The following is a 20,694-nucleotide window of genomic DNA, read 5'->3' as shown; positions in this document are numbered from 1 at the left end:
ATGTAAAAATACAAGTAAAAAAAATAGGGACCACTTTGGTGGGAAGATAACAGCATTCCGTGCGCCTTCGGCATTTAGTCATGCCAGCCACATGACCATGGAGATGTCTTCGGACAGCACTGGCTCTTCGGCTTTGTAATGGAGATGAACACCGCCCCCTAGACCTGGAAACGACTAGCACATATGTGCGAGGGGAACCTTTATCTTACTTATACAGTAGTATAATATAGTTTCTCTGAGTGGAAAACAAAAGTTGATCCAATTTTGATACTCAGTTGGATATTCTCTACTAGGATGCATATATTGCCTTCCGTAAAATAGATAGGAACAGTGATGGTGTAGTCACAATGCTTGATTTCCGACGCTTGCTGGACAGTCTCATGATCAGCATGACAGATGAGGAATATGTGCGCCTTCTTGGTATCTTGGGAATGAATGAGACTTCCACCCTGAATTATCCAGAATTCCTTCAGTTGTTCCAAGCTCACTCAACTAAAGAGATGCGTCCTTGGTTGACCACATCTTACAAGTAAGTAAAATAGAAATTTGGTTTATTTTGATTTACGTTATCATTAGATGATCACTTAATAGCAATGCTATGGCCACTGGCCTCATTTGAGTTGGGGATGAGTCTGCATATGAATGGAAGGTTGAACAACTGGCCTTATAATGCAGTCGTAGCAATTGGGAGCTGAACATGCTTAAAAGTATAAAGATGAGAGTGGATTTTAGGAGGAGTCCTTCTATTTTACCACCTCTTACTATATTCAACAGCATGGTATCAGCAGTAGAGTCTTTCAAATTTTGGGGTTCTGTAATCTCCCAGAACTTGAAATGGACACTCAACTTTAGAACCATCATTAAAAACGCACAATGAACAGATGTTCTTCCTGTGTCAACTCAGGAGGTTCAGATTGCTCCAGGAACTGTTTTACAGAAGAATTTTTGAGTCTGTTATTTGTACTTCTATAACTGTCTGGTTTGATATAGCGACCAAACAGGTATATGGTTCAACGGATAGTTAAGACTGCAGAAAGAACATTTGCAACCTACTTGCCTTCCATAAAATACCTAGAGTCAGAAGGAGGGTTAAGAAGATATCTGCAGACCCTTTACATCCTGGACATAAACTGTTTCAACTCCTTCCCTCGAGACGGCACTATAGGGCATTGCATGACAAAATAACTAGACACAGGAACAGTTTTCCCCCTCATGCCATCACTCTGCCAAACACCCAATTCTCTCAGTGTTGCCTAATGTCTATTAACCCATGTAATGTCACTATAGTATTATTTTTTCTTATTGTCTTCTTTACTCCTTTTTTATTGATATTATTATTATGATTAATCTTTAATTTGCTTCACAGTCTGAGACTGATAAAAATAGTTCAAGTCCTAACCAAGGATCTAAGACAGGGGTCAGCAACCCGCGGCTCTGGAGTTGCATGTGGCTCTTTCATCCCTCTGCTGTTGCTCCCTGTCTCTCAAAATATGCATCACAACAGCCAATGTGCAACACCCACCAACACATGATTTATTGAGCATTTTGAGCCCCCGGTAGGCTAACCATGGATAAATCCAAGAAAAGAAAAGTTTCAGAAGAAAAAGAATCTTTAATTCAACTATATATGTTAGTTTTGTGGCTGCTCAGGAAATAGTCAGGCATGGGAAGGATTTTATGGCTCCCGGTGTTTGGCTCTTTGAGTGTTTAAGGTTGCCGACCCCTGACCTAAGCGCTGTTAAGGTAACATCTGAGTATATAGGCAGATATGATGATGATGATGATGATGATTTGTAGGTACACAAAGTGCTTATGTACCAGAGACAAATTTCTTGTGTGTCTAATCACACTTGGGCAAATAAAGTATTCAATACAATTCAGTTCAATTCATTATATTAACCTGAAACAAAATAATATTGGATACAAGAAATGTTACATGGGATACTATGACGTAAAGTAATTTAGGATGCAAAATATTTCAAGATAGAATCAGAACATCATTTTGTTCTTTTTGATAGGAATTTAAGCATATTTGACAGTGTATAATGAATAATGACAAATGAGTGAACGTATTTTTGCTTTTTAAGTACATCAATGTTTTTTTTAAATCAAGCATTTCCATAATTATCTTTTTCAGATCTTCCATACAGAATTTTTAAAAATAATTGTCAGCTCCACCAAGTAGACTAGGAATAAATTCCACAGGAAGGTTAGGTCTACTTATATTCAAAGTAGCTATAACAACAAAATCTTGCAACTCTTAATCCTGCTGAGTCCTCCCCTTCTTATGCCCACGAGAATTAGGGAATCATCTTCCTGAGTGTATGCATATTTGTTTGGGATTTAAGCTATACTTTGTCCTTGTAATAATGGATCTGATCTATCTCTGTCAAGATCATCTTTCTTTTTACTATAACACAGTAAATCAAGTTTGTTTATTCAGAAGATTTGGTTCCATTGTACCAAAATGAACTGAAATGTGATTGGCAGCCCCCATTTCTGTGGAATAATCCACAGAAAAACAGTAAGAAAGTTTGGGTACATCTTTTTGGTTTTAGGAGTCTACTATAATTTTCACTGAAGATTCATATGTCCTACAATCTGCAGCTTGTAAGATTTTTGGCTGGTGTTTTTTAATTGATGTTTAAAGTTCCTATTTGTATTTAATTATATTGCTTTCGATTGCACTGTTATTTGTGAAAGCAACTTTGTTTTTCATGGAAATGAGATATAAATAAATATTCCATTATACATTCTCTATGAAAAGTCTGAAGTATAACCACTTGATTTTCAACATCCTGTAACTCAGCTGTAAGGTAACCTAGGCAACCATTTAAGAAGCTTTTAAAAACGTCCTCATCACAGATCTTCAGTATTGGAAAATTGATGAGAAATCTGGAAAACCACAGCAGGTTTTTTTTTTAAATCATTGCTTTCCAGTTTCATGGAAGGGGGAACATAAAAGTGCCTTTTGCCATGTTCCTTCTGTTGCATCCCTTCAACCCTATCACTTCTAGCAACTGAAGGCTAAAATGTATATGGAGAACTTGCTATACCTACATAAATATTCATGATTTTGAACCGATTTTCTTAAAGTCATCCAGTTCCAATGAGACCGTACTTGGAGTTCTGAGTACAATTCTGGGCATTACTTTTCCAGAAAGGTATTGATAGGTTAGAATAGCTGTAAGCAAGGGTGGGATTCTACAGTTCGCACCTATTTGCTAGAACCGGTTGTTAACATTCTAAGCAGTTCCGAGAACCGGTTGTTTGAAGAAATTACTGGCCTAATCCTGTAAGGAAGGCAGGAAGGAAACATTCTGGTGTTGCTTACAGAAACTGCCTCTCCGTTAACCCTTATTACATTCTTGGCAGGACTAGACTTCCTGTCTCAGGAACGTCTCTGGACTTTTTTCCCCCTCCTTTGCTGGTACTTTGCTTGTGTGGAGTGACCATTCAAAGTTACAATGGCACTGAAAAAAGTGACATATGACCATTTTTCACACTTACGACTGTTGCAGCATCCCCACAGTCACGAGAGGCCAGGAGAGGAGATGCGTGCCTCGATGTGAGTGATATTGAGTTGGCTACGCCCAGCCAGTCACATGACCACCCAGCCACGTCCACCAACTAAACCATGCCCACCAAACCGGTTGTTAAAAAAATTGAATCCCACCCCTGGCTGTAAGGGACCTTGGAGGTCTTCTGGTCCAACTCCCTGCCCAAGCAGGAGATCCTACACTAGGGGTGTCAAACTCAAGCGTGTGTAAATTTGGCCCATAGGCCCGGCCTAGAAATAGCAAAGGAACAGCCCTCAGTGCCTCTGGCAGTCAAAATGGGGTGGGGGTCCTTTTGGCCAGCAGGGTGCTGCTGGACACTGTCCATGCTGAAAATGGGGCAGGGTGGGGCCTCACTCAGCCCCCACACACCCCATTGTTGGGAAGAAATATCCTTCTGGGTTCAGTTCCAAGTGAGGAAAAAGACATTGGAAACATGGGGGCTGTTTGGAAGGTTTAATGGTGGACAGGGCCACATGGCTTGAAGTTCCAAAGAAGGATGATCACATGCTCCAAGGTGAAGGGAAAGAGAAGGAAAAGGGCTGAGGTGCTGAGAGTGCCTGAGTTTTATAACCTTTGTTGGGATTTGAATTGGAGCTTGTATTCTGATTGGTTGTCATACTCCCATGAGGCCATGCAGGGGCAACTCTGTAGGTTGTCCTGAGTTCCAGGCTCGGTTGAGCCTTGCTGGATGATGATGCACTGAAAGGGCTTTTGAGCAATTGCTGTAGCTTTACCTGGAGATCTTTGTTATGTAAAGTATTCTGGCCCAGGCCTTAATGGCCCACCCATTAACAAAGGTGGGGGTGAGCTTCTACTTCTGAGTTTCTACTCTTTTTAGGGAAATATTCTGCCTTTTAAATATTTCCTAGGATATTTTATTTTCTAGGAGAGGGGTGGGTGCTAACTTTCTACACCATTTTGGCCGGCAGGGTGCTGGAGTAGGTGTCTGTCCTGTCCCACCCCCGTTCCCCCGCCAGCCCACGGAGAACTACAATGCTGATCCAGCCCTCGAAGAAATCCAGTCTGACATCCCTGTTCTATACCATTTCAGACAAGTGACTGTCCAGTCTCTTCTTAAAAATCTCTCAGTGATGAAGCACCCACAACGCCTGAAGACGAGCTGTTTCACTGGGTGATTGTCCTCACTGTTAGAAGTTTCTCCTCAATTTCAGGTTGCTTCTCTTTGATTAGTTTCCATCCATTGTTTCTTGTCCTGCCCTCTGGTGCATTGGAAAATAAGTTGACCCCCCCACTCTTCTTTTTGGCAGCCCCTCCAATACTGGAATACTGCTATCATGTCACCCCTAGTCCTTCTTTAATCTAGACAGGCCATACTCAAATCCTGCAGCCGTTCTTCATGTGTTTTTTTTTTGTCTCCAGGCCCTTAATTTTCTTAGCTGCTCTTCTTTTGCACTTTTTCCAAAGTTTCGACATCTTTTTTATAATGTGGTGACCAAAATTGGATGCAGTATTCCAGATGTGGTCTTACTAAGGATTTATAAAGCTTACTAATTCTTCACATGATTTTGATTCTGTGCCTCTGTTTATACAACCAAGGATTGTTTCAGCTTTTGGGGTGCTGTCACACACTGCTGATTCATGTTTAAGTGGTCGTCTACAACAGTGATCCCCAACCTTTTTTATGCCGCGGCCCGGTACCGGCATCAGCTGGGCGCCGCCATCTTGTTTTGATGAAAAAGTGCTTCCGGTGAGCTTTCTACCCGGAAAAGCTCACTGGAAGCACTTTTTCATCAAAACAAGATGGCGGCACCCAGCAAACCAGCGGCCCGGTAGGACTTGTTCCACGGACCGGGACCGGTCCGCGGACCGGTGGTTGGGGACCCCTGGTCTACAAGGATTCTGTCAGAGTATATTCTTGAACTGGAATAGAGCTTGGTAACAAGATCAGCCAATGAATAGGCATAGCAACTAACTCAGCCAATGAGGACTGTTTTGGAAACTGAAACTAGAAGTAGCCTAGGCTGGAAACTGAAACTAAAAGTATTCTGTATTAAGGTTCTGTATTAAGCTTTGCAACTCTGTGGCTGTGTTGAGCTCTGAGTCTGTCTATTGAAGATGAAACTTGCTGGCTTGCTGAAGACTGGAGTTTTGCTCTGAACTTGCAACATATTTCTGTCTGAGTTTGCTCCATGTTGGAGAAATCTACAACTGGTTTGTAAAATCTTCTTATGTTTATAAAGATATTAAATGAAGCATCAGCCATCGGTGTTTATTTTTCTGGCGCTGAATTATCGCTGCAAAACTCTCAATAGATTCCAACTTCCCTCTCACGGTTACTGTTTTTGAGCCAGGTTTCACCTAATCTGTACTTGTTCCTTTGGTTTTTCCTGCCTAGGTGTAAAACCTTGCTTTTCTCTATATTAAATTTCACATTAAATTTGGTCTGCAAGAGCTGTGGAGAGGGGTGCTGGTTTACTAAGCAATTTGTTTTAAAATTCTGTAAGACATAGGAGAGAATAGGATGTATATTAGAAATAAATAGTTCTGCACAATATAGCAAAAATTAAGGAAACAAATAGAATCCAGATTTGATAGAGTTGTAAGTGGGAGAACTTTCTTTTTATTCCTCTAGCACAAGGAAGAAAGCTCCCACTAGGTTGTGTTTGGAGCTTGATTGGTCTTCAGTGGCGACCATTTTCTTTGTAATTTTCTTTTTCGTTGATAGTAAAACAATGTCACAAAAGAACAACCATTTTAATCATAACTTAATGAAAGAAACGTAAACTGCTCAGAGTCCCTGTAGACTACCATAGAAACCCAGGAAATATATAAAATAAATTGGTGCTACAATCTCAACCACAAGATTTAAAAGTAAGTGTCCATAAAAACCAGTTGAGTGGTCCAAACATGAAGAACAGAGTTTTTCTAGATGTTTTAGATTATTGTAAGAAGATACACACCTACAAATATAGATCCATTGCCTGAAGTGACAATTTTGTGTAATCACGTTCTATTTCATTCTGAAAATATGTACAGTGTATTGGCTGTTGGCCTAATTAGAATCAGTGGGAGTCTTCTAGTCAACATTATGGGCTGTTCGTTTGGTTTCAGTGTAGTCTTCTATTAAGTGTGAGACATAATTGTAGGCATTTTGTTTGTGGAATTGGGATGAATAGGAGTGGCTTAAGGCTTCCTACTCAATCTCTCTACTAAAAAATCTAATCTTGCAATTCTGTTCTTTTTCTTCTGTCTAGCTTCACATTCATCCCAGCAAACTTCCAGGCATAATTCTTCTAATTAACCTCCCTCACTTCATATATAGTTTGAACTCACCCGTCAATAAAGTGCAATTCTTTATTTTTAAAAAATGTATCCACAGCCAGAAAGGATGTTGTTGCATAATTGATAACAGATAACAGATAATCAGAGTTGGAAGGGACCTTGTAGGTCATCTAGTCCAACCCCCCCACCCAAGCGGGAGACCCTACACCATTTCTGACAAATGGCAGTCCAATCTCTTCTTGAAGGTCTCAAGTGATAGCGCTCCCACAACTTCCAAGGGCAAACTGTTCCATTGGTTGCTTGTTCTCACTGTCAGAAAGTTTCTCCTCATTTCCAGGTTAAATCTCTCCTTGTTCAGTTTCCATCCATTATTCCTTGTCTGGCCTACAGGTGCTTTAGAAAATAGCTTCCTCTCTGGCAACCCCTCAAATATCGGAAGACTGCTATCATATCTCCCCTGGTCCTTCTCTTCACTAGACTAGCCAAGCCCAGTTCCTATAACCGTTCTTCATGTGTTTTAGTCTCCAGTCCCCTAATCATCCTGGTTGCTCTTCTCTGTATTTTTTCTAGAGTCTCAACATCTTTTTTATAATGCAGTGACCAAAACTGGATGCAGTACTCTAGGTTTGGTCTTACTAAGGCTTTATAGAGTGGTATTAGTACCTCCCTTGATCTCGATTGTATCCCTCTGTTAATGCAACGTAGGGTGGCATTAGCTTTTTTATTTATTTATTTATTTTATTTATTTATTTGATTTGCCAATTGTTTACAAGATAATAAGTATAAGTGTATACATAGTTGTGAATACATGAAATGGGTACATATAAGAAAAATAAAAGAATAAGAGAAACAATAGGACAGGGACGGTAGGCACGATGGTGCGCTTATGCACGCCCCCTACAGACCTCTTAGGAAAGGGGTGAGGTCAATAGTAGACAGTCTAAGGTTAAAGTTTTTGGGGTTTGGGGAAGAGACTACAGAGTCGGGTAGAGTATTCCAGACATTGACCACTCTATTGCTGAAGTCGTATTTCCTGCAATCAAGTTTGGTGCGGTTTACTTTGAGTTTGTATCTATTGTGTGCTCTTGTGTTGTTATGGTTGAAGCTGAAGTATTCATTGACAGGTAGGACATTGCAATGTATGATTTTATATACCATGCTTAAGTCAGACCGAAGACGGCGTAATTCAAGGTTTTCTAGTTTTAGAATTTCAAGTCTGGTGGCATAAGGTATTCTACAACGAGTAGAAGAGTGGAGAACTCTTCTTGTGAAATATTTCTGGACTTTCTCAATTGTGCTAATATCAGATACGTAATGAGGGTTCCAGACTGATGAACTGTATTTGAGTATTGGTCTAGCAAATGTTTTGTATGCTCTGGTTAGTAGTGTGATATTACCAGAGAAAAACTACGTAGGATTAGGTTAACAACTCTTAATGCCTTTTTGGCTATGTAGTTGCAGTGGGCTCTAGCACTTAGATCATTAGAGGTGAGTATTCCAAGGTCCTTTACAGAGCTTGGGTCATCAACAAGATCTTGACTATTCAGCTTGTATTTTATTTTCTGATTTTTTTGCCAATATGTAAGACAGAGCATTTATTTGTTGAGATTTGAAGTTGCCATTTGTTTGACCATTCAGATACATAGTCAAGATCTTTTTGTAGGGTAGCAGTATTGTCTGTGGTATTGAACAGCTTTACATCATCAGCGAAGAGAACGCAATTGCTCTTAATATGATCACAGAGGTCGCTTATGTAGAGTATGAAGAGAGTTGGTCCTAGAACACTGCCCTGGGGGACACCACTATTGACAGGTACTGGATTTGATAGGACGCTCCCGATTTTGACCATTTGTTGTCTGTTTGACAGGAATGCTTCTATCCAGTTATTCAGTTGTCCAGAGATACCATAGGATTTTATTTTTAGGAGTAGTTTGTCGTGTACCACTGAATCAAAGGCTTTACAGAAGTCTATGTAGATTGCGTCTATTGCTTTGCCCTGGTCGAGTTGTGTCGTCCATATGTTTTTGCAGTGTAAGAGTTGCAGATTACAGGATAGTTTTTTTCTGAAACCAAATTGTTTATTGGAGAGTAGGTTGTTTGTCTCTAAGTGGAGGATGATGGATTGGTTAATAATTGATTCCATGACTTTACAGGTGACGCAGCATAAGGAGATTGGCCTGTAATTTTCAACTAGGCTTGGGTCTCCTTTTTGAAGATGGGGATGACTGTGGCTTGTGACCATAGGTTAGGCAAGGAGCTGGTCCTGAAAGATTTTTCAAAGATTATGCTTAGAGGTTTGGCTATGGCAGTGGATAGCTTTCTTAAGAAGTAGGCACATATTCCATCCGGTCCAATAGATAGAGATGGTTTTAGATTGCGTAGTGATTTTTCGACATTGTCTTCTGTGAAATCGATATGTATTAGATCATTGTTGTTATCTGTGGTACGGCTAGGAAATACTGGGCATGATCCATTGCTGTTTACAAATACTGAGCCGAAGAATGTGTTAAAGATGTTGGCTTTAATGGTGTCGTCGCGCGTCTTTACCATCAGGTCCTATCAAGGGAGGGATGGACCTTGAGTCTTTTAGTTTGTTGTTTACAAAATTGTAAAAAGCTCGGGTGGAATTGGTGCTTAGAAGGTTTTCCTCTTGTTTAATGTGATAATTGGTGCATTCAGTCTTTATCTGGTGGCATAAATTTTTGTATCGGTTTTTGAAATTGGCAACGTGACCAGATTTGTTTTTCCGCCAGAGTGATCTCTTTTGGATTGAAGTTTCCTTATTGATATGGGTAATCTGCTTTTTTGTTTTGTTTTGGGAGTTGTTGTTGGAACATATAGTTTGATGACTCTTTTGACTTCAAGTAAAAATATGTTGTAATGGTCTTCAACGGTATTGCATCCAGTGAATAGAGATTGCCAATCAAGGGATGAGAGATCGTTGTCTATAAGATCATAGTTGCCTTTTTTGAAGTTACAATAGGGGATTACATCATTGTGGTGATTTTTGTGTGGATGTATGTTGAGACAAAAGTCAATCATATTGTGGTCACTACTGGAAAAGGGTTCTTTAGTTTGTATTCCGTAAATTAGGTTCAAACTGTTGCAGAAGATGAGATCGAGGCAGTTGTTTAGTCTAGTGTTGTTGATTACTAGTTGTTCCAGTCCCAGATTTGTAATAGCATTGTAGAAGGTTGTGTGTATGATTTCAGTTGTACAATCATTTAGGGTCCAGTCAATATGAGGTAGATTGAAATCACCAAGAAGGATAAAAGGGTATGGGCAGGATGCAGCCCATGTTAGTAATGTATTTAGCTTGTTTACATGTTCGATGTCATAATCAGGTGCTCTGTAACATAGTAAGAATCGAATTGTGATATTTGAGGATAGTTCACAGATGATGGTTTCAGGAAGGGCAAGCTCCTGGGTAACTTGGATATTTTTTAGATGTAAGGATTTTTTATAGAATATAGCAACACCACCTCCTCGACGATTTTCACGATCTGATCTGTAAATATGATAGTCTCTTACTGTGGTAATGGAGTCGGGAGAGATGCATTGAGCCATGTTTCACAGACAAATATAATGTCGGGTTAGCCATATTTAGGAGGAAGAGAAATTCAGGTATTTTATTCACGAGGCTTCTTGCATTGAGTAGTTTGCATTTAAGGCCGGCAGTAGTTGGAATTGAGGTAGTTGGGGGCGTGCGTGCCTAGTCTTGGGTGATGGTGGATGGGTTGAGGTAGGGTTGTGGTTGAGGGTAAAAGCTGAGTATTGGGTTGCGTGGCTTACTTTTTGATACAGTCAGCATGGTAGTCAATGTACAGGTCCTTCTCTCCATTGTCTAGACGGTTTTTGAGTTCGATGCGGAGTACACGGGAGCGGGCACGTTGCTGTATGGTTAGGTCAGGGCGGCAACGGAGGTTCTTATGGTTGGTGTTGGTTTTGGCGAGTGAGTTTATAGTATAAATGAATTTACGTTTGCTTGATTCATTTTTGCAAATGACCCTGCACAAGCGTGCCACAGAGCCGCCTCTATTTTTGAGCTCTCGGTCGATGCGGAAATGTCAAGTATTTCATCAGCGGAGATGGTTGATGCTTGATAATTTCTGATGATGTTTCGGACAGTTGTGGTGTCATCATTGACATTGATGTCTTCTAGACCAAATAAGATGGCGTTTGGACGTTTCCGCTCACGCTCAACGGCTTCTCTGATGAGGATTGGGATATCAATATTTGTCTGGGTTGTGTTTATTTGTGGATTGGGTTTTGGATTGGATTGTGGTTGTTTGGTAGAGAAGTGGTTTGTAGCTATTGGATGTTCAGGTTTTTGCGTTGTGTCTTTTTTTTCAAGGTTGGATATTCTTTCTTTACGGCGTCCAGGGATGCTACTATGATGTTGAGGGATGTTTTAATGGTTTCGATGGTAGGGATGTTTCAATGGTTTCGATGGTATCAACTCTTTCAGACAGATCCAGTTTGGGTCTGCATGATTTGCAGAAATATGGAAACTCATTGGATGATTTTAGGTATTGAATCATCTGCTCAGGTAATCCCAAGCAGTCATGATGAGTGTATTTTTTACACAGAGAACATTTGATGGAGTTTTCATTATCCTTTAGATTTTTGTAGCATTTAAGGCATGTGCAGGAGTCTTGTGGTTCATTGGTGGGGATCATCTTCTCTTTAGGTTGTGGTTTGACGTAGGATTTTCTTTTTGGCATGGTAGGATTGTTAAAATAGTACGTTGATTGAATTAATTAAAGGAACAATTTTGGGTAATCTATATAGCCAATATTACATCAAACAATCAATTGCAGTAATCTCTCAAGTCAGATAATATTCCTGAGCAACAATCAGCCTGATCAATTAATTACTCTAATCACTAATCAATTAATTACACTAATCATTAATCACACTGTTCATTTAAATTCACTAGATCAATGATTTTGCTATTCAATTAAATTACATGAATTTTGATCTTTTAAACTAGTCAGTAATCACACTATTTGCACTAAACACTCTAATCACACTAATCAATTAAAAACAATAAATCAGTTAAACCATTAATAAAATATTTTATAGAAATTGATTATCTAATCGTTGATATAGGTGATGAGGTAGAAAAGTTGTAAGATTTGAGGTAATGAGGTAGTATTAAGAGTCTGCAAGGAACGGGTTAATTGTTTAACTGGCAGCTGAATGGGAGGAATTTATCGCTGTTTGAATAGCAGATCGCTATTACTCTGTAAACAGGAAGTTGTAACACAATGATCCAAGGGTTTTTATCTGAGTGAAGGAAAGATTGAACAGCTCACAGGAAACTATTTGTTTTTGTTTTCCCTTGATGAATGAGATTTCTGGGCCCCTCCTAGTTAACTGAATACTCTTTCAAAGTTTGTTGCTTTTAAGAGAGAGAGGCACGTCTTGCACTGGTAAATTCAAACAGTTTATATTTTTACTGTGTAGACTCAGATTTGTATTGAGCATTCACTCCTGGCTTTAATATACCTCTGCTTCTATCACTGTTGGAGTCCGGATTAGCAATTTGGCGAGGAGAAAAGAGGGAAGAGGGAAATGGGGGCGGCAGGGTAGCAGCGGCAGCGGCAGCGGTGTCACCTCCGACTTTTTCCCTCCTCGCTGCTCGCTCGTCTTCCCAACCAACTTTGGGACAGAAAATCCTAATTCCTAAGACGCCAAGTTCCTGGGATCTTGGATTCACAGCGGATCCCTTGCAATATCAAGCCCTGCTTTTCTGCGGATCCGCCGCTTGGATTCTTCTTTGCCTGCGAGGCTCGTCCCGGTTAAAAAGGCGTCCCCTCCACTCCCGCCCTCGCCCGCTTGCCTTTGCGCTCCGGGCTGTCTGTTTGCGCTCTTTCGCGGGTCGTGAGAACGCCGCCTCCGTGCCCTGAACGAATCTTTGTATCTTTGTCTTCTCTTACTTTTCCCTTCTCTCGTGACGATCGAGGATGCTCTATCCGCCGTCCCGTTTATCTCTAATTACTTCTTAGTCCAGGTTTCTTCAACTTTCACGTGGGCCGATATTGTTTTGAAAGGCCAGCAATCCGCCAAACGCTTACTCTAAACTAGTTCTATTCGAGTCTAAGTCCCGATGGCGCCAAGAAGAGGCCCCGCCGGGCTATCTAGGCGAAGTTCGCCTGATGCCGCCGTTTTCCTCACCGTCTTCCTGCCCCGCCGATCACGGGCACCGCCATCCGATCACGGGCGCCGCCATCCGAGGCAGATTCTGGGGCGCTGATAAGATCGCGCCTGCAGTCCCCACTTTCTCTTTGGGGGAGATGATTCTGCCGGCCCTTCCCGATCGCTTCCTGGCACTTTCTCTTTCCCCTCTGGGGCTGTTTCCTTCCCTCTGGGGCTGTTTCCCAAACTCCACTCGGAAATCCGCTGCTCGAAACGCCGCTGGGATTCCGAGCTCGATTCCTCCGCTGGCTCCTTTCTTCGGGCCGAACCCGACCTTCTCGAGACTCGCGCCCACCTGCGGTCCGATTGAAAGCGCGCTCGGCGGCCCGCGTTTCTCCTGGACCCTGACTGGGTATTCAGGACTTACCGAGCTTCCCGCCGAGCTCCTGGACAACGATATCCCTCAGGAGAACGTTAGGATGAGTTGAAGCTCGGCTTCTACCTCATAAAACGAGCGAAAAGGCTCGTGGGGTCCTTTGTCCGAGCCGTGGGGTCCTTTGTCCGAGCACCTATAGAGCACCTTTGGCTGCTGCTGCACACTGCTGGCTCATATTTAGCCAGTTGTCCACTAAGACTTCAAGATCCTTCTCACAGTTACTGCTATTGAGCCTGGTTTCACCCAGTCTATATGTGTACTTTTGGTTTTTCTTGCCTATTGAAAGAAATGGAAAGAAAGCCAAAAGAACAAACTCAGGAGGGGAGTTTCATCACTGGCTATTGAATATTATCTGCCGAAAAGGAACCTGGCAAGCTAGAATTATCAGTCATTAAAAAAAAAATCGGGTTTCCAAAGGCAACAAGAACCCAGAAATGTGCATATAACTTAATAAACCTGAGAGTTTAGCTGCTTTTTGTTCATATGGGTGGACAAAAGTCCCCCTGTTGGTTTAGATCAGAGTTCCCCAACCTTTCTGGGTTGATGGCCAAGAGTGGAGGGAAGGGGATAATTTTGTGGGAGGGGCAGGCACACGTGTGCATGCGCATGTGCCAGTGCCCACAACGTTGGCAGCAATGCTCACGCAAGAGGGGCCACAAGCGCCTGCAATGAGGCTCTCACAAGTGAGGCCACAAGTGGGACTGCGAGCACAAGTGGGGCCGCAAGCACTCACAACGTGGCTCACACAAGTGGGGCCGTGGATGCGTGTGGATGCATGCACACCAGGCAGCCACTCACACGTCCCAGTGGCGATTGGGCCATGACCCGGTAGTGGGCTACGACCCACAGATTGGGGACCCCTGGTTTAGATGAAGGGCTGCTCTTCTGATAGGGGTTCAGCATAACTTCTGAAAGAGCAAGGCATACAACCTGCACAGCACAAATAAAAGAGAGGTTGCGGTTTGTCAGTGGCTCTAGCTGGATTTCATAGTAGAACAGGCACAGCAATTTTCTGGTGATCTTCAGACCACTATCTGCTGAAGTTGCACTGGATCTTTTAGACGTTTTGCCTATCTTTAGAGCTTGCTTTGATTTACATACATTTTCCCTTTAAATCTCAGCTGCAATTAAGACATTTGACCAATCGTATTTGCATATGTTGACAAGAATTAAGGGAAGTTTTAAAAAGATTTTTAATTTGCAGCTGTGGGGGGGGGGGATAATTGTAAGGAACTCATTTGTATGCAGATCTCTGAGGTAAGTCTTAAAATCTCTCTGTACAAAACATAAGAAGAAAACAAACAAACAAAACTTGTAAGACGTTAATAAATTCATTTAGGAAAAAAATAATTACAATAATTTTTTTTTCCTAAGACCTAGGCGGATTGTAGCAGATGCAGATCTCGCTTGTGAACAAGCTCACTGCTATCTTAGTATCAAAGCACAGAACAGATGGAGTGACTTGGCTATGGTAAGACCTGAGTACCTTTGAAACATACATTTGTATAAAATGCTTTTAGGGCTTCAGACAATGCTTAGCTTTGATGGAATGTGGGATTTTTTGAATTGTTACTAAACAGCCATCTAAAGCAAACCGTTAACAAACATAAACAAATAGCTCATTAGCGATCAAAATGAGTAGTAAGCTTGAAAATAATGTATTTCACAGTCTAATTTTAAGCTGCTGAGCTTTTCAAATTCTTTAAAAGAGAGAATACAGCAGAATATGTATCAATTATAATTATCTATGCAAGTAGGTGGCTGATGGTAATGGGACTGAAATGATTAGGAGTTCCAAACTTGATAGTTGAAATAAGCCCTCGCCATGGCCAATTCACTGCAACCAACTCACCACGGGACAAGAGTTACTGTGATGACCCAGGGTGGGATACAAAATAAGCACAGTCACAAAAAACAGGTAATTCCCCTTTTATTCCTTCACTTTGCTTCCAAGCTCCAAATATTCTTGACTGAAGACAAAAAACTCCCACACAAGCAGTTACAAGAAGAAGGAAATGTTTAAATTATAAAGAGTAAAAGACAACACAAACCAGGCAAGATAAGGGCTGGAAGACATCCACAGATATCAGGACATACACTGGGAAGGACGCCCAACTCAGAGAGAAACCATAAACTAGAGATATTTCCATGCTTTGTTTCCAGCACTCGCCCGTACGCATGTCCGTCCTCTTATTCAGTTGTCACAGCTGCAGCCCCATGAAGAGGATCAAGGCCCTCTCCTCCCGAGGAGAGACTCCCCACGTCTCTCCCTTATTCTCTCCTCCCTGCGTGCCCTAGGATGGAGAGGGGATGGGCCTGGGTCCTCTGACTGCCCAGCTGTCCTCTGCCCTTCCCCACAACCTCCGGAGCCACACTTCCACTCCCTGTCGGCTGTTCCTCCTCTCCCTCAGAGTCAGTCTCCATCAGGGGCATGACAGTTACACCAATATCAAAGAAAGAATGGAATAGAATCATTAAGGAAATGATGGAAAGGAAGGACAAAAGGATATGTGAATGACAAACATTAAAATATTTTTTAACTATTCTAAATAATTAAATTGAATTGTTGAATTGTCTAGCAATGAGTTGGCCATGGTGAGTTGTCCCATTCTGGCTCAGAGGGCTTATTCCATTAATCACTTACACCCCAAACATTCTATTAAGTAAGAATTATCCATATTGCATCTTGCACAGAATTTGTAGACTTTTAAGTTATACTGTGATAGGCCCAAGGTAATAAGCAATAGTAGCAATAGCACTTAGACTTCTATACCACTTTACAATGCTTTATAGCCCTCTTAAGCAATTTACAGAGTCAGCATATTGCGTCCAACAATCTGGGTCTTCATTTTACCCTCAGAAGGGTGGAAGGCTGAGCCAACCTTGAGTCCGGTAAGATTCAGACTGCCAAATTGCAGGCAGCTGGCAGTTAGCAGAAGTAGCCTGCAGTCCTGTCCTCTAACCACTGCACCACCGTGACTCATGGTGTAGCCTCCTTCTCTCTTGCCACTTGGCCACATCTCCTGTATGACATTATCACTTGGTGCTTTTGGCCCATTCTTCCTTTCCTTTGCATTTTGACAATGTGTGCAACTAAGCATCAGCTGAAGCACAAGTCTTTGGCCATTTTGTTTTCTCCAGAATGCTACTGGGCCTTGACTCAAATTCACTGTGGAGCTACATAAACAAGGAGCATTGCCTTTTGGTCAACGCATCATGGTTGATTGTTGCCTACATTTTGATGTTGTCCAGACCAGAAGCCCAACAATGAATCCTAGCTCTATCTTTATTGTAAGGTTACGTTCCAGGAATTTAAAAAGTCTGAATGTATTTATACTCTCCTCCCTGGAAAACTAGGCAGGGTCCCTTCTGTAATGCTTCCCACAACCCTTCTGCGTCTGTAGACACAGATATGTTTGGCATGATGGTTGTCTAGTCTGTGATTCATCCTTCCGTCTCCCAAGGCAATTACCACATTCCATTACATTTTATAAGAGAGAGTTAGGGAGAGGGAAAAAACTCCCACATAAAAATTAGAAGAGCTTGATAAGGTAATCTATCCATATGTCAGGACAAGAGAATCTACAAGGTGAGTCAAAAAAAATTCCAGTAGTGGCTGTGACTGTGCAATAGGAGTTTGATCATGTCATAGCTGCCATTTTGACTTTTTGACTCAATGATGGAGAGATGTGTAAAGGTCTTTGTCCCCCACAGGAAAATGATAGTGGGCAGTGATATTTTATATGGCCTATTGCAGTGGTTGCCAACTGGTGGGCCGAGGACCACGGGTAGCCCGAGAGAAAATTTTGGAGGTCCACAGAGAAATGTCCCCCAAAGCAATTAATCCAGGCTGCACGGGAACACAAGGCTGAGCCACCCACATGGCCCACCCACCCGCTGGCCCCCACCCTTCGGCCAAGCACAAACCTTACCTTGAGTAGAGCCATGTGAGCCAGAACTGGAAGGTAAGACCAACGGCAGGGGAGGGAAATCCGCCCCGGGGTGGCTTGCTGGCGTTGGTGAAAAAGTCGGTCCCATATTCCAGAGCTGCAGTAATCACAGGACTGGCCCTTTGGTCATCCCGGAGCAGCTGCTCCAGTCCGTGGCAGGCTGGTGCACCCAGGTGGAGGAGTAGCTGCTCCGGGATGACCAGAGGGCCAGTCCTGTGACTACTGCAGCTCTGGAATATGGGACCGACTTTCCCACCAACGTCAGCAAGCCACCGTCAGTCAAAATTCATATTAGTAGTCCACGGGATTTAAAACTATGAGTTTGGTGGTCCCCGAGGTCCAAAAGTTTGGCAACCCCTGGCCTATTGGACATTCTCATGGGGCGCATTCATATAATTCATTGCCAGTTTGGAATTGATTAAGGGTTAAGTTCAGCCTTAGATATTAGAATCTATGCTGTATATAGAACTTGCATTTTTGCAAGTTTATTGATGAATCTGAGCTATGTAGTACATCTGCTTATTTACAGGACAGACTAGACTGCCCATCATTTAGCTGGTGAACCTTTTTAGAAATTATTATTGTAATTAATGGTTTTTAAAAGACTAAAAAAGAAAAACAAGTGAAAGGAATTTTTTTTAAAAAAATTAATGCAGAGACCAAGTATTAGCAAGTGGACACAGATCACTAAGGTTGTTACAGTTAGTGCTCAGTATAACATTAATGGAAAATTAACCATAAAAAAGAATACATTGGTATTTTTTAACGATAGATGAGAGACCTTTAGAGTTTAGCCTTTAGAAACCTCTTTTTAATTTCAGAGTCTCCACTATTTTGTTAGTGGAGCCGTGGTGATGCAGTGGTTAGAATGCAGTATTGCAGGCTAATTCTGCTGACTGCCGACTGTCAGCAGTTCAGCAATTCAATTCTCACCGGCTCAAGGTTGACTCAGCCTTCCATCCTTCCAAGGCCAGTAAAATGAGAACCCAGGTTGTTGGGGGAAAATATGCTGACCCTGTAAACCACTTAGAGAGGGCTATAAAGCACTGTGAAGTGGTATATAAGTCTTAAGTGCTATTGCAATTGGTAGAGAAGAAGAAAAAGGGAGAAATAAGAAAAACCACTGTGCTAAAACCATTACAGGCAGATATTTAGTTTAAACTTCTTCTTTATTGTAGTCTCACTGAAAGTATGTATGTGTCTGTGTGTGCATGTGTGCATGTGTGTGTGTGTGTGTGTGTGTGTGTGTGTGTGTGTGTATATATGGTATTCAGCTTTGTTCGGGTATTTTCCCATGTCATTATAGTTGTGCTTTTAAAGTTGTAGCAACGTTTTGGCAGAATCTCATCTGCCATCATGCCATCATCAGGCTTCTGTATTGTGTTCGTCTGACGATATATATATATGATGATAGCCTGATGATATATATATACCTACATACATACATAAAATCTTCTGCAATTACTGTATCCTTCTCTTCTGATTTTGAGGCCCTTTAAATTCCTTGAGATCATAGAGGAAATGTTGGTTTTTCTTTTTTATGATTGTTTATGATTAGAAGATAAAACTTATCCTTTTATGCTTTTAAACATTTGTCTCTGTTATTAAATATATTTCATGTTTTAGCACTTCCGTGAATATGATGCTGATGGAAATGCCATAATTACAAAAAAAGATTTGAAGGACATTCTTTTTAGATGTGGTATCCCAATAAACCCCAAAGAATTTGAAAAACTTTGGACAAGGTAAGGCTTTATTAATAATACCCTTCCCTCATTACCTGTAGACTTTAAGATAATATACATCAGGAGAAATAAATCTCTACTTTAAAAAAAATACCACTCTCTATGATGTCTATGGTTTTATCTGTACTTGCCTAATTGATTGACACTTCCGTAATAGGCCCAGGGCACTGTCACTATAATGTGATTGCCTGTGCCAATCCCCTACTCTCCATCAATGTGACCTCAGTCTATGTCATGAGTGTCAAGCTCAAGGCCCATGGGCTGGATCCAGCCCGCGGGCTACATAGAGAAACAGCAAAGGCCCACCCACAGTGCCTCTACCAGCGATAACAGAGCTCCGTTTTCACTGGCAGAGGGTTGCAGGATGCCAGGGCAGCCGGAAATGGGGTCCCGGGAGCCCATTTTTGCTGGCAGAGTGCTCAGGCCTCCACAGGAGCCCCCAACATGAGTGACATTGAGCTGGCCATGTCCACCCAGGCCACGCACCCTCTGGCCCTCCAAGGTCAAACACAACCCTGATGCGCACTCAATGAAATTGAGTTTGACACTCCTAGTGTATGTTTTTCTGCTCTGCTTTTGAGGAACACTTTTCTTTGTTAAGCTGCCTGTAGTAGTAGCACTTTTGCCCATTTGAGATAGTTGTCTCCAGTTTGTGGCAGGCCAACCACAGAAGCTCATTGCCTGCATTGCACAGCAACGATGTTCCTTCAGCTGAGTCATTATTTGCTGCAATCTGTAATACCTTTCATAGCTTCCTTGATTCAAAACCCAGCAAAAAAAAAAATGATTAAAAAAAAATCTATTGCACTTTCCCTGATTATCCTTTTTTCCTTTTATTGGGTTTTTTAGAATTGTTAGGGCTGTTCATCGTATTGCTTAAAAGCATGTTTTAAGTCAGGGGTCCCCAACCACCAGGCCCCGGACTGGTACCAGTCCGTGGAACATTTTCTACCGGGCCACCGGTTTGCTGGGCACCGCCATCTGGTTTTGATGAGAAAGTGATTCCGGTGAGCTTTTCCGGTTGGAAAGCAGCGTTTGGGTCCTGAAGGAATCCTCCTTTAGTTTCATCGAAGGGGGTGTGGCTTCAACAAAACTAAGGCGCGAGGATTCTTTCACCATCCAAGGCAAGGCGAGCCAAGCGGCCGTCCCAAAGCCGTCCCAAAGCCCATCGACAAAGGTACAAAGGAGGAGTTGAAGGTGGCGGGAGAAGCGGGGACGGCTGGCTGGCCGGTCACTCGGCTCGCCTTGCCATGTGTGCTGATGCCGGTACCAGGCCGCGGATCATTTTGTGATGCCGGTACCGGGCCGTGGCACAAAAAAGGTTGGGGGCCACTGTTTTAAGTCATATGCTTCCCTGGCTTCTCCAATGCGTGCAGCTTTTTATCCAAACCATTTGCAACTCCAGGAAACCCAGTTAAACCGGAGGTCAGTTGGCTTCTTGGGGACTACCTTCAGCTGAGTTGGGGATGTTAGATGTGCAAGAGTGATTCAGCTGATTGCAATGGTCTATGGCATGAGAGGAGAGCCGTGCAGAAACTAGAGCTTTTCTATCAGGCTTGTCCTGACTTGCCCATTTAGGAAATAAGACCCTTCGACTGCATTCCTAGTGAAAGGTATAC

At 42.1% G+C, this 20,694-nt stretch overlaps 1 protein-coding gene across 2 annotated transcripts in view; it reads left to right on the top strand.

The window, feature by feature from the left end:
- The window catches only part of EFCAB6 (EF-hand calcium binding domain 6), a 124,711-nt gene that overhangs the window by 61,316 nt on the left and 42,701 nt on the right, over nucleotides 1-20,694 (top strand). For both annotated transcript variants that reach the window (XM_087969473.1, XM_087969472.1), the window contains exons 19-21: nucleotides 294-529; nucleotides 14,755-14,851; nucleotides 18,957-19,075. In XM_087969473.1, coding sequence (XP_087825599.1) covers nucleotides 294-529; nucleotides 14,755-14,851; nucleotides 18,957-19,075 — 452 coding nt within the window. The remainder of the gene's footprint in view (nucleotides 1-293; nucleotides 530-14,754; nucleotides 14,852-18,956; nucleotides 19,076-20,694) is intronic.

This window comes from Notechis scutatus, chromosome 6 (genome assembly GCF_049901735.1).
Source record: "Notechis scutatus isolate UNSWTSFEM ecotype Mainland chromosome 6, rNotScu1.2, whole genome shotgun sequence".
Taxonomy (NCBI): Eukaryota; Metazoa; Chordata; class Lepidosauria; order Squamata; family Elapidae; genus Notechis; species Notechis scutatus.
Note: the sequence above shows the minus strand (reverse complement) of the source record. Positions and strands in the feature narration are given on the sequence as shown.